The 13,769-nt window shown below is 37.8% G+C and overlaps 1 protein-coding gene across 9 annotated transcripts in view; it reads left to right on the forward strand.

Moving 5' to 3' along the window:
- The window catches only part of nav2a (neuron navigator 2a), a 207,900-nt gene that overhangs the window by 188,995 nt on the left and 5,136 nt on the right, over window positions 1–13,769 (forward strand). For 7 of the 9 annotated variants that reach the window (XM_056259202.1, XM_056259204.1, XM_056259205.1 and 4 more), the window contains 12 exons: window positions 27–92; window positions 856–906; window positions 1,970–2,127; window positions 2,312–2,491; window positions 4,007–4,059; window positions 5,770–5,793; window positions 6,155–6,229; window positions 8,971–9,054; window positions 9,165–9,288; window positions 10,227–10,387; window positions 13,234–13,406; window positions 13,505–13,658. In XM_056259202.1, the coding sequence (XP_056115177.1) occupies window positions 27–92; window positions 856–906; window positions 1,970–2,127; window positions 2,312–2,491; window positions 4,007–4,059; window positions 5,770–5,793; window positions 6,155–6,229; window positions 8,971–9,054; window positions 9,165–9,288; window positions 10,227–10,387; window positions 13,234–13,406; window positions 13,505–13,658 (1,303 nt within the window). The remainder of the gene's footprint in view (window positions 1–26; window positions 93–855; window positions 907–1,969; window positions 2,128–2,311; window positions 2,492–4,006; window positions 4,060–5,769; window positions 5,794–6,154; window positions 6,230–8,970; window positions 9,055–9,164; window positions 9,289–10,226; window positions 10,388–13,233; window positions 13,407–13,504; window positions 13,659–13,769) is intronic. The other 2 variants (XM_056259203.1, XM_056259206.1) reach the window with 2 other exon arrangements.

Raw genomic sequence — 13,769 nt, forward strand, 5'->3', positions numbered from 1 at the left:
CTCCTCTCCCCTCTACATTCCCCAAGTCCCCTCTCCTCTCCCTCTGCGAGTCCTAAATTCAGCCGTAACACATTGCCACGGAAGCAAGACAGGTAAAATGTCCCATAGCTTCTGGGTCCACTTCTGCTGCTTTTTAATACTGACATGGCTTTGTGTTTTTGTGTTTGCGTAATTTTTATACAGTAGTTTTAAAGACTCATTAAAAATCTAAATTGCGGTTTTGTTCTTAGTTTTGAGGTCAAGTGAGGTCACCGTAATTTTGCCAAGTAAGACATGCCCCTGCATCAACATATTGTGTTGCTCCTGAAAACAACATTCTTTTCCGGAAATTTACTCCTAACCCTATCCATAGCCCTACCCATATGTTATCCCTAAAATCAGAGGGAAATGATAGGTGATAGAAGCATCTAACCCTGGTTGTAAGCCTAAACTTGACATAAACTGTAAACTTGTCCCTCAGCTCTGATTTAGACCACTTCTATGCTTTATTGCTAACACAGTGTAACAAAAAGTGTTTATGAAAAACATTGCCTTTACCCTACCTTTAAGCGCACCCTTAATATTTTGTCATAACTGCTGGCAATTGTTACTCTAGCCACGCCTAGTGGTGAAATCCATAACTTTGATCAATCAAAGCCAGAGCTTTCATTACAAATATGGTTTGTTTGCCTTCAAATTAATGTGACCTCACAGTCAAGATTAGTTTTTATTTTGAGTTCTTGATTAATCAAAGTATGATCACCTTTAATAGTGCAATTATAATCGAATTAAGGCTTATTATCTGTCTGGAATACCATCCCTCATCATGATTAAGTTCCTCTCCTCCCTCGCTGATTCATTTTATCCGTCTCTCAGCGATTCCTGCAGTGATAGAAGCACGCTTCCCAAGAGGGGACTCAAGTACAGGTGCATTGTGGGAATATGCCGATCTTACTGCAATGACACTCATGCTCTCTTTCTTTCTGTTCTCTGATCTCTCGCACATGCTTCCATGTTTTAATATGCAGTGCGGCCACAGTTTTATTTTTGAGCACTGTTTTCCGTTGCAGTTTTGGTGTGAGCGCATGGCACTTGTCACTTGTACAGAGTTCGTATCACATAATGTACTGTATGTGAATTAGCAGCTTTTTTGGAAAAAATGTGTTTTTCTTTCCACAGTTTTATTACTTTATTTGTCTGCAAAGTTGTTGCACAATTTTTATTCGTAATTCTTACACTTTTTGCAATTTACTGGTGAATTCTGAATAATTTTTTTTTTTTTTAAACATTAATGTTTTATTTAATGGTCATAAAGTAATTTATGAACATTTATTTTTTTGTGTGTGTGAATGCAACGTATATATTACACCTTAATGTTAGTTATAGATATCCTAAAATGTAAAATATATTTTCATATACACTACCATTCAAAAGTTAGCTTATGTTTGTACCAAGGCTGCATTTTTTGGTAGAAAATGCAGTAAAACAGTACGATTTTGAATATTATTACAATTTAAAATAACTGTTTTCTATTTTAATATATTTTAAGATGTCATTTATTTCTGTGATGGCAAAGCTGAATTTTCTCCAGTCTTCAGTGTCACATGATCCTTCAGAAATCAATGCTTAATACATTTTTTTCAGTATTCTCAGAATGATTGAATAGAAACTACTGTAAGTTAAATAGAACAGCATTTTTTTTAAAACATGAATCCTTTGTAACATTATAAATGTCTTTACTGTCACTATTCATCAATTTAATACATCCTTGCTGGATATATAACTAATTATTTCTTTCATAAAAACTTTTGAACAAAAGTGTATATGCATAATATTTAAAATACAACACTATACAATTAGAAATATAAAATGACCTTATATATACTAAAGTGTCTTTGTTTCCTCTTGCATTGGTCAGGTTTCAGATCGCAGTATTTGTAATAGTGACATTTGAATGCTGGTATCTGATTGGATGATGCTCTTGTTGCAGGTACGCCCCTTCACCACAGCTGCGTCAGGAAGAGGCGCGTGATTGGCTGCGCTCACATTCGGCTGGTGGATTGCAGGAATCAGCCAGTAACTCTCCCTTCTCCACCGGTTCCAGCTTGACGTCACCGTCTGGAACAAGATTTAACTTTGCTCAACTTGGTAAAATGCATATACTATGAATGAATATATAATACTTGATATATTTCTCAAATGCACTGTATAAATGCGTGCCAATATATCAGAATTAATACAAAAATAGACTTATTTTATACCTAAGTGTGCACTTTACTATTATTATTTGACTTATCTAAAATGATTACGTGTCATTGTGTGTAATTTACAGGAAGCCCCACAACAGGTGCTCAGATTAACCTGGCCAGCCTTCGCAACAACAGCCTGACCAATCAGGACGTCCCGCTGGACAGCCATGGTGATTCCCGTCTGCGCAACTCCTGCATGTCGCTGGATGAGAAGACCCGCACCATGAGCCGGTCGGGATCTTTCAGGGACGGGTTCGAGGAAGGTGAGAAAGAAAGGTTCACTACTTTGAAAATGTTGCATTGAGTTCAATACATTCATACTCCCCTATAATACTTAAAAATATTGTCTAGGTAGGCATTCACTGTTGTTCTCAAAGATGATAGAAGGAATGCTTAAGAATAAGATCGTCATGCTGAAGATTAAGAATAAGAACTCCATGCTGAAATACACTCACAGACATCTGAATCCAGCATGTCTACCCTCAGTCTATTCACCCATCAGACTAAGCCAACAATCTCTGTTCTCTTCTCCACAACTGATTGCAGTAACAGACATTCAGTCTTTTTAAAGAATCATTGTGTACATAAAGCTTTGTTACATTTTAATTTTCTTTTCTCTCTCTCTCTCTCTTCACTCATTTACCTGTTGTGAGTCTTTTCTACAAGATGATTGACAAAGCAAGCCAAGACAGTTAAGCCATAAACTGGCACTCGTGGCACAGTAACCCAGTATTACACAACAGTGTCTTTAGTGTCACTTCTGAAACAGAATACAGGTTTAAAGCCATGTACATTCTGTTCAGAATCAGAATATGATACCGTATATGTGCCACTAACATGGGTCTGAACTCAGTGACTCTGAAACACGAGTGTTATAAAAGTCCCTAAGGGATCATGGGAACAGGTTTAAGAAAGGACTTGATCCACACACAGGAAGTAGAGAAGATACATTTCATATCCTCAGCCTCTGTCTGTCTGTCTGTCTGTCTATCTACTGTATCTATCTATCTGTCTGTCCATCCGTCTGTCTGTCTGAAGCTCTCTCTCTCTCTCTCTCTCTCTCTCTCTCTCTCTCTCTCTCTCTCTCACACACACACACACACACACATACACACATTACTTTCTCAGCACACAGATGATGTTTTGGTTTTCTGGGTGGTCCTCAGCCAAGTTCATAAGTGCCGCTGGTCTTTCATTCTCACATCTGTAACCCCACGTACATCACGCCCATGCAGCCGTTAGGCTGATCTGGCATCATCAGGAAGTGCCAAGCGACCCGTGGGTGGACTGTGTTTAGGCTGATGTCTGTGATTTGTTTGGGAAATGATTTGAAGTCACACCTCTGAACTCACATTCAAGATCAGATTTGCAATCTCTGACTGACGCTATTATTACCCCTGATGAGTCACATCTTGTCGGGGCAGGTGAAAGTTTAATTAGAGGTTTTGGTTGTTAGACGTGTGTGTGGGTCGATGCTTTTGTCTGTGTGTTTGTCTGTGTAGGTTAACTGGGGGTTAACATTGCTTTTAGGAGAAATGAACATTTGTTATTTTCGCTGGATGTAATCTGTATTGTGCACTTTAAAATCTACAATTTTCATTAAGTATTGATTTTTAGTGTTAAAACTTTCTCTGCTGCGTAACATATGATGTACTTTTGATCTGGGGGTTTTGTTATGTTGCCTGGCAACAGGTTGTTACACCCCAACACCGTAGAATCGCAAGTGTTTCATAATAGAACAAGTCTTAATTTCTATAAATGTGTGTTTATCCCTTTAGTTCATGGATCGTCCCTCTCTCTGGTGTCCAGTACCTCATCTGTCTATTCAACGGTGAGTTTTTAAGCCCTTTTAGAGTTTTTATTACAAAGACCAAAATTGTCAAAAATCGTTATACAAATGTATAGATATTTCACTCAGTAATTATATGGTATATCAGGTTAGAGTGCCACACCTCCATGTGGGCGGCTCCTTTCACCTGCAGTGTTTTAGCAACAGTTCTCTCTCTGGCACACGTGTAGTGAGTCTTCAGTTCAGATGAGCTTGACTTCAGGAGCAGATGAGTTAGCCTAGTTAGTTACGTACTTGGGTTGTAGAGATTTATCTAAAAAGGATCAGATTTACTAAAGTATAAAGACTGGAAAGACATGATGATGGCGACTCTCTCTATGGGGAGAGCTGTGAGTGCTTGGGGATACACGGTAGGAACCTTAACTTTTAGATTACTCTCATTCTCTATTTACATATATATTAACATTCAAAATATTATTAACATTCATTCTTAATAAAGTACCAGTAAACAGGTAACTCATGGTGTGTAATGTTGACTTAAAATGTGTATTTGTATCTTGCTGGACTTAAACTGAGTTCATTGATTCTGCAGTCTGTATTAATGCTGATCCAGGAACAGATTCAAGCAGATCTTCCTTTTAGTTGTGTTTTGTCTGTAGGTGGAGGCTGTAAAGTGTTTGTGTATGTGGGTGACAGCTGTCATGCAGAAACACAATGTTTCTTAGAAACAGACATACAAAAAACAACAACTCTGTGCTGCCTTTGAAAGCACCGATTCATTCTGTACTGCAGAGTACGGGACGCTCATCAAAAGCCAGATATAATGACAGGACAATCTTCAGTCTCAGAGTCAACAAAAGATCAGAGAAGTCAAACAAAAGCTCTTCTGATCAGAGTTGCATTGATAAAGTCACCATTTTGAGTTTGCATAGTCAAACACATTTACAAAAAGCGAGATGTGATTAAACCGAAACCAGCTAGACGCCGGCGGGTTTGTCCCACATGTCATATAATGCTGTGACGGACAGACAATGCTGTTGTTTTATTGTCACTGTCAGTCTAGCTGTCAGACTAGTGTCGACTGCATTAAAAATCATTATAGTGTGATGTCGTTACACACCTGGTGGATGTCATTACATGCCAGATCCCACACAAAGAGCACTAGAATGCTATTGTTGTCTTGAGCTTTCATGTGTCAGCAAGCATGTTTTCAAAAAGATTTTGAAATAATTAAGACATTTTATGAATGAGAAATATTTCATAATGCACTTTATTTCTAGATCACTAATCAAAGTTTGACTCTTTTGTACCAAAAGTCAGTTGTTCTTGCTTCCATTGAAGCTCAAGATGCTCTTTAGGTCATTTTCATATCATGCATTTCATATCACATGATCGTCCGGCTTTACAGAAACGTTTCAGTTCAGCTGTGGGTGATACCTGGTATTATCTAGTAACCAACTCCAAACAAATAAATGTGTTCAATGAATCACTCTCAGTGATATTCAAATGTGTCCAACTTCCTGTTCATCTGAGAGTGTACCAGTAGCTCATAAATCACAGGAAAAAGGAATATTCTCTCTCTAGAGCTTTAGGGATATCATTCTGTTCATTTTCAGGTGTGTGTTGCTGTCTGTGGTGTTCGTTTTATACCCTCGGGACAGAAAGCAGCTCATTTTTCAACTGCCATACAAGAAAAGCTGTGCAAATATGCTGTTTAAACATGCTAATTACTATGTCTTTTTATTTTAACAGACGGAGGAGAAATCACATTCAGAGGTGAGGACATGTTTTTCCTTTCGCAAAAACAACACACACGCCACCCCACATACCTGTGAAGCACATTGCCATCAGTCGTGTGTTTATTCACCACCATTGACCTGTTGTGAACACAAACTGTGGGTGGATTCACGGTCGGATCTCATTTCACCGCACATCTCTGTGATCTTTACGTCCACCTGTGCAACACACCTCTATTCTGTACATACACCTGCAAACTGTTTCCCCCCTTTGATACCAAATCACACAGTTGTCTTTCCACGACACACCTGGATCCCTTGTGTGTGCCTCCCTTTCCTCTTCTTTTCATCAGCACTTTTTTTTCAACCTGTTTCTGTTCTGCATTTTTTTCTCTCTCCAGATCCGCAAGCTGCGTCGAGAACTGGACTCCTCCCAGGAAAAGGTGTCCGCCCTGACGACACAACTCAGTGCCAATGTAGGTGGACACAGATACATAGTTCTTCATTCTTTTATTGTATCTATGGGGCATAATTAATTCCCAATTCCGTATCTAGTGTCAGTTGTCAACCTGAGGCGTCATATAAATGGTGTTATCGTAATCCCAGTGACGCCTGTGTGGGTTGTGTGGTTGATTAATGTCAGCGTCGATCATGACCTCATTGGAGTTTCCAGTTGTCTTTATCTTTATTCAATAGGGCTTCAGCAACACAGTCTATTGTATTTTTGTAATACTTTTTCCTACACTTTCTGTACTTACCCATTTATTTAAACCTGTTTTTTTTTTACGTTTTTAGTGATTACTCTACTATATGAGAGTTGCAATTGCGAAAAAATAAAGTCACAGTTGTACAGTTATAATTGTGTGACGCTATTGAAGCAATGAAGTAGAAATTGTGAGAGGTAGTCACAATTTTGAGGTCTAAAGACCTACTATAAGATATAAAAGTGCAATTTTAAGAAATTGTCATAATTTTGAGGTATAAAGACGCAATTATCAAAAAATGTCACAACTGCGAGATGTAAAATGACAATTATTAAAAACATTGTCGCATTTCTGAGGTAAAACATTTTTCACAAATATGAGAAGAAAATCACAATAGTCAGAATTTTTAGATATAAAAGTCGGAGTTATCCGAAAAAAAGTCCAAATTGTGAGAAGTCGTTTTGTTAGATATAGTCAACAGTGTCGGGGTAACGCATTAAAAACTTTTGGTGTGGAAGGACAATTACATTTGCCAAAAATACAACTTTTTGTGTTATTAAAAAACAAACAAGCAAGCCCAGCCCGGGTGAGAAAAAATAACACAAACGTAACGCATTACTTTACATTAAAGGAGCTAAGTAGCGGAATTAGTTACCTTTTTTAGGGACTAACACGATACTGTAACACATTACTTTTAAAAGTAACTTTCCCCAACACTAATAGTCACAATTATGAAAATACAAACTATTGGCGGCCAGTGTATATCTATAAAGTATAATAAACTAAATTAAAAGCGAGACTGCGGAACAGACTTGTCAGAACAGATATGTGCCATTTCCACCAGAGAAACAGACTGTGTTTGATTTGATATTTTATGACTAAGGACAAATGGTACGGTACAGACTGTGTTTAGTGTTTTTGATATGTCCTCCTGAAGATAAATGCATGTGTAAATCATAAAGACGTGTCTTATGCCTAAGGCAAAATCCTGGCTTGTAAGTACTAACTAGACAAGATGTTTTAGAGGTACTAACAAAAGAGGAGTTGTGTTCTAAAGACTAGTTTTTCTATTTTTGGTGCATTGCCATGTTTTCCATTGCAAGCACGTGTGTGTACAGTTTCTGACGTAACATAAACATGAACTTGTTGAAAACAAAGTCGATTCTTGATTGGCATTGAATGAAGGGAAGGTTTAGTTTTGACGTATGCAGCGCATTGTTTTGGTTTGATGATCATATTCGGTATGCTGAACTCTTTTTGGGGTGTTCAGCTATGGAGCAGTGTGAATATCCCAATAGAAAGAAAAAGATAATTAAAAACACGACTGGGCCCTTGAGACTCCAGTGAAACATGTCAAGGCCCCGGGCGGCCTCTCTGCTTTGTCTGTCTCAGTTATCAATGCTAGGAGGAGCTTCACCGCTTCATAATATACCGCTGTAGTCGAGTTATCTGAAGCTGAGCTATCTATGGAACAGCAGAGGAGCTCTTGTGATGTGTGTTCTGACGGGACCAGCTCTCTGAAATGGCTCCCTTTGAACCGCTACCCTTCCCATGGGTGCACAGAGAAACACGCTCCCTCTCAGAAAGACAAATATAGACAGGGAGGCTTTACGGAGACAACTGACAGCTCCCAAGACCCTGTTGGATGTAAGGTGAGGCGATGACCCAGAAGATACATTTATGCTTAGTGGTTGCTCTTTCATAGTTTATGAGTATTAGCTTTAAATTATATTTTCTTTAAAATATCTCATGAGAAATTACACTGAAACCAATGAGACAATTGTTGGTATATAAAAGGAGCTGTAAAATTAGTTTAGATTAGATTTTTGTTTGAGTTTATATTTGAAGTCTCTTTTTCGAAATGTATTAACTGAGCACAATTTGAGGCATTGTTGAGATCTGTTTTAAAACTCTAGAGGGTGTGTGTGTGAATATTGAGGTTGATTTCTAAGGGGAAAAGTCTGAGCATCAAGAGACTTTAGAAAAAGTCTCAATTTTATCTCCATTTAATCTCATTGTGGAATAGGAGAAACAGTTTAAATGTTAAAATATTTTTTATTTTTTTATTCCTACAGGGAAAATGAGATTTCGAGGGAAAGGTATATTGTAATGACAGGGTAAAGAAGGTTTTTGTTGTTGCTTGTTAGTCTGGGATACGGGCCAGAGTTTAGATTGCACATCTAAGTGTTTGTTTAAAGGTAAAGATTGTTATTTAGTAAGTTTGAGCTTTGCTGCTTCAGTTACATTTCAATAAACAGGTGTCTCATGCACAGGTCATGCAGCTTTGAGCAAAATGCTTTTTTTTATTACTCGTGTTATCATCACAAAGGAGAAAGCTTTGCTTAGACATTTGATTTTACTCCCTTGAAGGCAGATTGCACAATGCCCATTTATTATGTGAATGGAGTATTATTGTGTAGCTATGATACATGCATGCAACAAAGACGTCATTTTGAACTTTGAAGAACCCTCTTTCTTTAGTTTACCTCTTCTCCCCTGTTGTTCTTTATTAGGCCCACCTGGTGGCAGCGTTTGAGCAGAGTTTAGGCAACATGACCATCCGCCTGAAGAGCCTCACCATGACCGCAGAACAGAAAGTAAATATCTGCACGCTTTCATTTGGATTTATCACACTTGTTCATTATTAGACATAGAGAGAAACTGATTTTGCAGATGCATTGTCAATAAATATATGTGTGTGTGTTAGGACTCTGAGCTGAACGAGTTGAGGAAAACCATTGAGCTGCTAAAGAAGCAAAACGCAGTAGCTCAAGCAGCCATCAACGGTGTCATCAACACCCCAGAACTCTCCTGCAAGAGTGAACGCACAGGTGAGGGAGAGAGAATAATCAATAGACCCACACATAAAGAAATGTATTATAATCAGATTTAACAAACCCACTACAACTATACGTTTACACAAAATATATGCAGTTTTAAATGTGCTAAATGAGCATCTATCTTTCCCTTTAATGTGTTAAAGGGTTAGTTCACCCCAAAATGAAAATTCTGTCAGTAATTACTCGCCCTCATGTTGTTCCAACCCCGTAAGACTTTCGTTCATCTTTGGAACACAAATTAAGATATTTTTGATTAAATCTGAGAGCTGGATCACTCCTCCATAGGCTTCTTAAGGGATCGAAACTGACCGGCCCAAAAGTTATGAAAGACATCGTTAAAATAGTCCGAGTGACTACAGTGCCTCAATCTTAAGTTTATCAAGCGACGAGAATACTTTTTGTGCGCAAAAAACAAACAAAAATAACGACTTTATTCAACTACTCTTTTCCTTCCCTGTGGGCTTTGAGATTTCACGTAGTGATATTGCTCAAAACTTCTAGGTTGTACGTCACACGTAGGCTCACTATTGGCCGACGCTGGTCATGTGTGTGATGCGTGTGACGTACAACCTAGAAGCTTTGCGCACTTGATAGAATGAAGAAGCACACGTGAAATCTCCAGTTCTCAGATTTAATCAAAAATATCTTAATTTGTGTTCTGAAGATGAACGAAAGTCTTACGGGGTTGGAACAACATGAGGGAGAGTAATTACTGACAGAATTTTCATTTTTGGGTGAACTAACCCTTTAAAATTACTCTTCTACTTTAAATGGATAGTTCACCCCAAAATTTAAAATCTGTCATTCATGTGTAGATGCTTTTCAGACATCGTTGTGTTCTGATTGGTTGATGATGTGTTGGTTAGTTTTGCAGTTTTTTACATTAATGGCACACTTGATGTCAACTAAAATCTCTGTCCATTTGTCAGGTAAAAATGGTTCGTCCCCAGGAGCGCAGCCGGACCTGCGCATGCGCAGACAGCACTCGTCGGACAGCGTCTCCAGTATCACCAGTGCCACCAGCCACTCCAGCCTGGGCTCCAACATGGACAACCCCGACTCCAACAGCAAGAAGAAGAAGAAGAACTGGGTGAGTCCACTCTCCTCTCAGCAACATTTAAAGGGATAGTTCACTCAAAAATTACATTGTGTCATCATTTTCTCACCCTCAAGTTGTTCCAAACCTGTATGAGTTTCTTTTTCTCTGTTGAACACTAGATATTTCGAAGAATATGGGTAACCAGACAGATGATGTCCCACATTGACTTCCTTAGTATTTTTTTTCCCATACTATGGTAGTCAATGAGGCTCATCAACTGTTTAGTTACCCATATTCTTCAAAATATCTTTTATATTCAACAGAAGAAAGAGACTAATACAGTTTTGGAACAACTAAATGATGACAGATTTGTCAGTTTTGGGTGAACTATCCCTTTATTGTCCTAAGAACTGTTTAACCGTTGCAAATCTGTGTGCTTCTTCATTCTATCTTTTGTTTGTGTCTAACGTTTGTCTTTTATGTTTTTGTCTGAAGTTGCTTAAACTTAAAATATTATTATAAATACTACTAACAAACACCTACCGTGATGTAACTAAATGCTGACGCTTTTCCCGAAAACTGTATTAAATGCGAAATTTAAGGACCTGCCTTTTTGTAGTGGAAGTTAGATTACCATGCACATAGAGTTTAATACATTGTACTTCTTGTTTTGCTGTGTCATGCTGGCTGTAGCTGGTGTCCTGTGCTGGAGGTGACGTGTCAGATGATGAATATGAATATGAATACGTATGTTAAATAATAATGACAACAGTTACCCTGTTATGTTTGGACAAGTGTAACATTGATAGGCTAGCAGTCTTGTAGATTTATATACACTACTATTCAAAAGTTTGGGGTCAGGAAGATTTTTTGTTGTTGTTGTTGTTGTTGTTTTGGTTGGTTTTTGAAATAAATTAATTTTATCCCGCAAGGATTTTGACATGAAAGACATTTTCAATAATAAAAAAAAATATTTAAAATAAATGCTGTTCCTTTGAACTTTCCTTTTGTCAAAGAATACTGAAATACTGGTTTCTGCAAAAAATATTAAGCAGCACAACTGTTTTCAGCATTGATAATAATATTAAATGTTTCTTGAGCAGCAAATCAGCATATTAGAATGATTTCTGAAGGATCATGTGACTGAAGATGAGTATATGCTGAAAATTCAGCTTTGCATCACAGAAATGAATTACATTTTATTATATTAAAATAGAAAACTGTTGTTTTGAATTGTAATAATATTTCACAATATTATGTTTTACTGTATTTTTTATTAAATATATGCATCCTTGTGAGCATAAATTATACAGACTTTTTAATTAATTTTTTTAAACATGGAAAAAATCGTACCGATCCCAAACTTTTGAACGATACACCAACAGTTTGAGTTTTAAATGTTTAGTGTCCCAGTTTGTGTTGTTATTCTTATATTGATTTTAGTTGTTTAAATGAGATATTCGGCTTTGTAGATTGATCACTGTCCTGTTAGCGAAAAACAAGCCATATCAGCCTCTGGTGGTCCAGACGGTCATATAGTGTTTTGGAGAATGGTAACCAGCTTAACTAGGTCCCTATCAACTCTTCCTGCAATCGATTTGTGTTATTGCTTGTGGATTGGTCCTAGTGGACGCATCACTGAGGGGTGTGTGTTGGTCTTGATGGGTTTTCAGGTGAAACATGGTGATGTAGTTCAGCAAGACTCTCAACTCAGTTGTTCTTCCCGCAGATTTAGTGGTAGAAGTTGTAGACAGTGATTTGATAGTGTCATGTGACGGGACACAAACACACACACGGCTGAATGTGCTTTTCTGTGTCTCTCTGTTTTTTCGCTTCATGTGGCAGGTGTATGAGGTAAGAGAGTGTGTTAGTTAACCCAGCTTCACTCCTAACCCTGCTAGCCGTTAGATGCACTGCTCCTCAGCTCGCTGTGCTTGTCTCTCTTCTCCCTCTTTTCCCCCTTCTTTCCTTTATAGTCAAAATAATGTCCTTCTTGAGTCATTATATTTATTTTAGTGCTGTCAAATCGATTCATCGTGATTTATCGCATCTAACATAAAGGTTTGTGTTTATATAATATATGTATGTGTATGTACTGTATGTGTATAGACAGATATGCGCACGCACACAAACATACATATATTATATAAACACAAGCGTTATGTTAGATGTGATTAATCGATTTGACAGCACTAATTTATTTATACAATTAAGCTAATATTTATTTTAGTACATAGTGTTACACGGGACAACTGCAAAGTCTGACATTTATTTCCCTTTTTCCTGACCTTTGAGTCATGGGTTCTTGATATTTGAATTCTTGATTTTATCATGAACCTCTTGACTTTTAGTTTTTGATTTTGAATGCTTAAATGTTGAACTTCTTGATGATCAATTTCTTGATTTTGAATTTATTTGTTTTTAAAATAAAATTTAACTTGATTTTACATTTCTTTATTTCAACTTTTTAATTAAAAACTTGATTATTGATTATTTTGAATTTGATTATGAACTTCCTTTTGAATGTAAATTAATGTAAACTTCTTTGTTTTGATTTTTTTTTCTTGATAATGAACTTCTTGGTTTTGAAACTCTACCGAAACAGATGTAATTATTTAAAACGGTCAAAATAACAGTTTAAACGCTCAGCACATTCAAATCTATACATAAAACATCACAGATAAAAAGGCTGCTTTATCTTCAAACTTTGATATGGATGATGCCCAACCTTAGCTTTTTATTTTCGGCTGTTTCTCCCTTCTTTCTTTCTTTCTCTCTCTGTTTTCCTCCCCTGTTCTCACAGTACTGCTTCTCCTGCTCATACTTTAAGTGCTGCCCAGTCGTTTTCCAATAACTCTCATCTTCATGATCTTCTGTTCTGTTTGCTGTCGTTGCAGCTGCGGAGCTCCTTCAAACAGGCCTTCAGTAAGAAGAAATCACCCAAGTCGGCCTCATCCCACTCAGACATCGAGGAGATGACGGATTCCTCTCTCCCTTCCTCTCCCAAACTCCCTCACAACGGCACCGGCACCTCAGCACTGCTGCTCCGCAACACACACTCCAGCTCAATGTGAGTGTGCTCGTGTCTTGACCTGATTATTGTTAACTAAAACTGTTGAAATAAAGGTGAAATGATATATTAATCAGGACATGTGTGCTGTGATTTAGACTGTCGGACTGTCTGGATGGGGAGGCGGAGACTGTGATGCAGTTGCGTAATGAGCTGCGAGAGAAGGAGATGAAGTTGACGGATATTCGACTGGAAGCCTTAAGCTCCGCCCACCAGCTGGACCAGCTGCGCGAGGCTATGAACCGCATGCAGGTGTGAGATTCACCTTCACCTTATCTTCTTGCAGTCCCACCAATCAGATTCATTGGATTTTTAAGTAGAAAAAGGAATGTTACATGTTGTATCCCCGTGTGGGTGGTCTGA

Source organism: Rhinichthys klamathensis, unplaced genomic scaffold, assembly GCF_029890125.1.
Source record: "Rhinichthys klamathensis goyatoka isolate OS25496 unplaced genomic scaffold, OSU_Roscu_1.1 h1tg000165l_1, whole genome shotgun sequence".
Classification (NCBI taxonomy): Eukaryota; Metazoa; Chordata; class Actinopteri; order Cypriniformes; family Leuciscidae; genus Rhinichthys; species Rhinichthys klamathensis.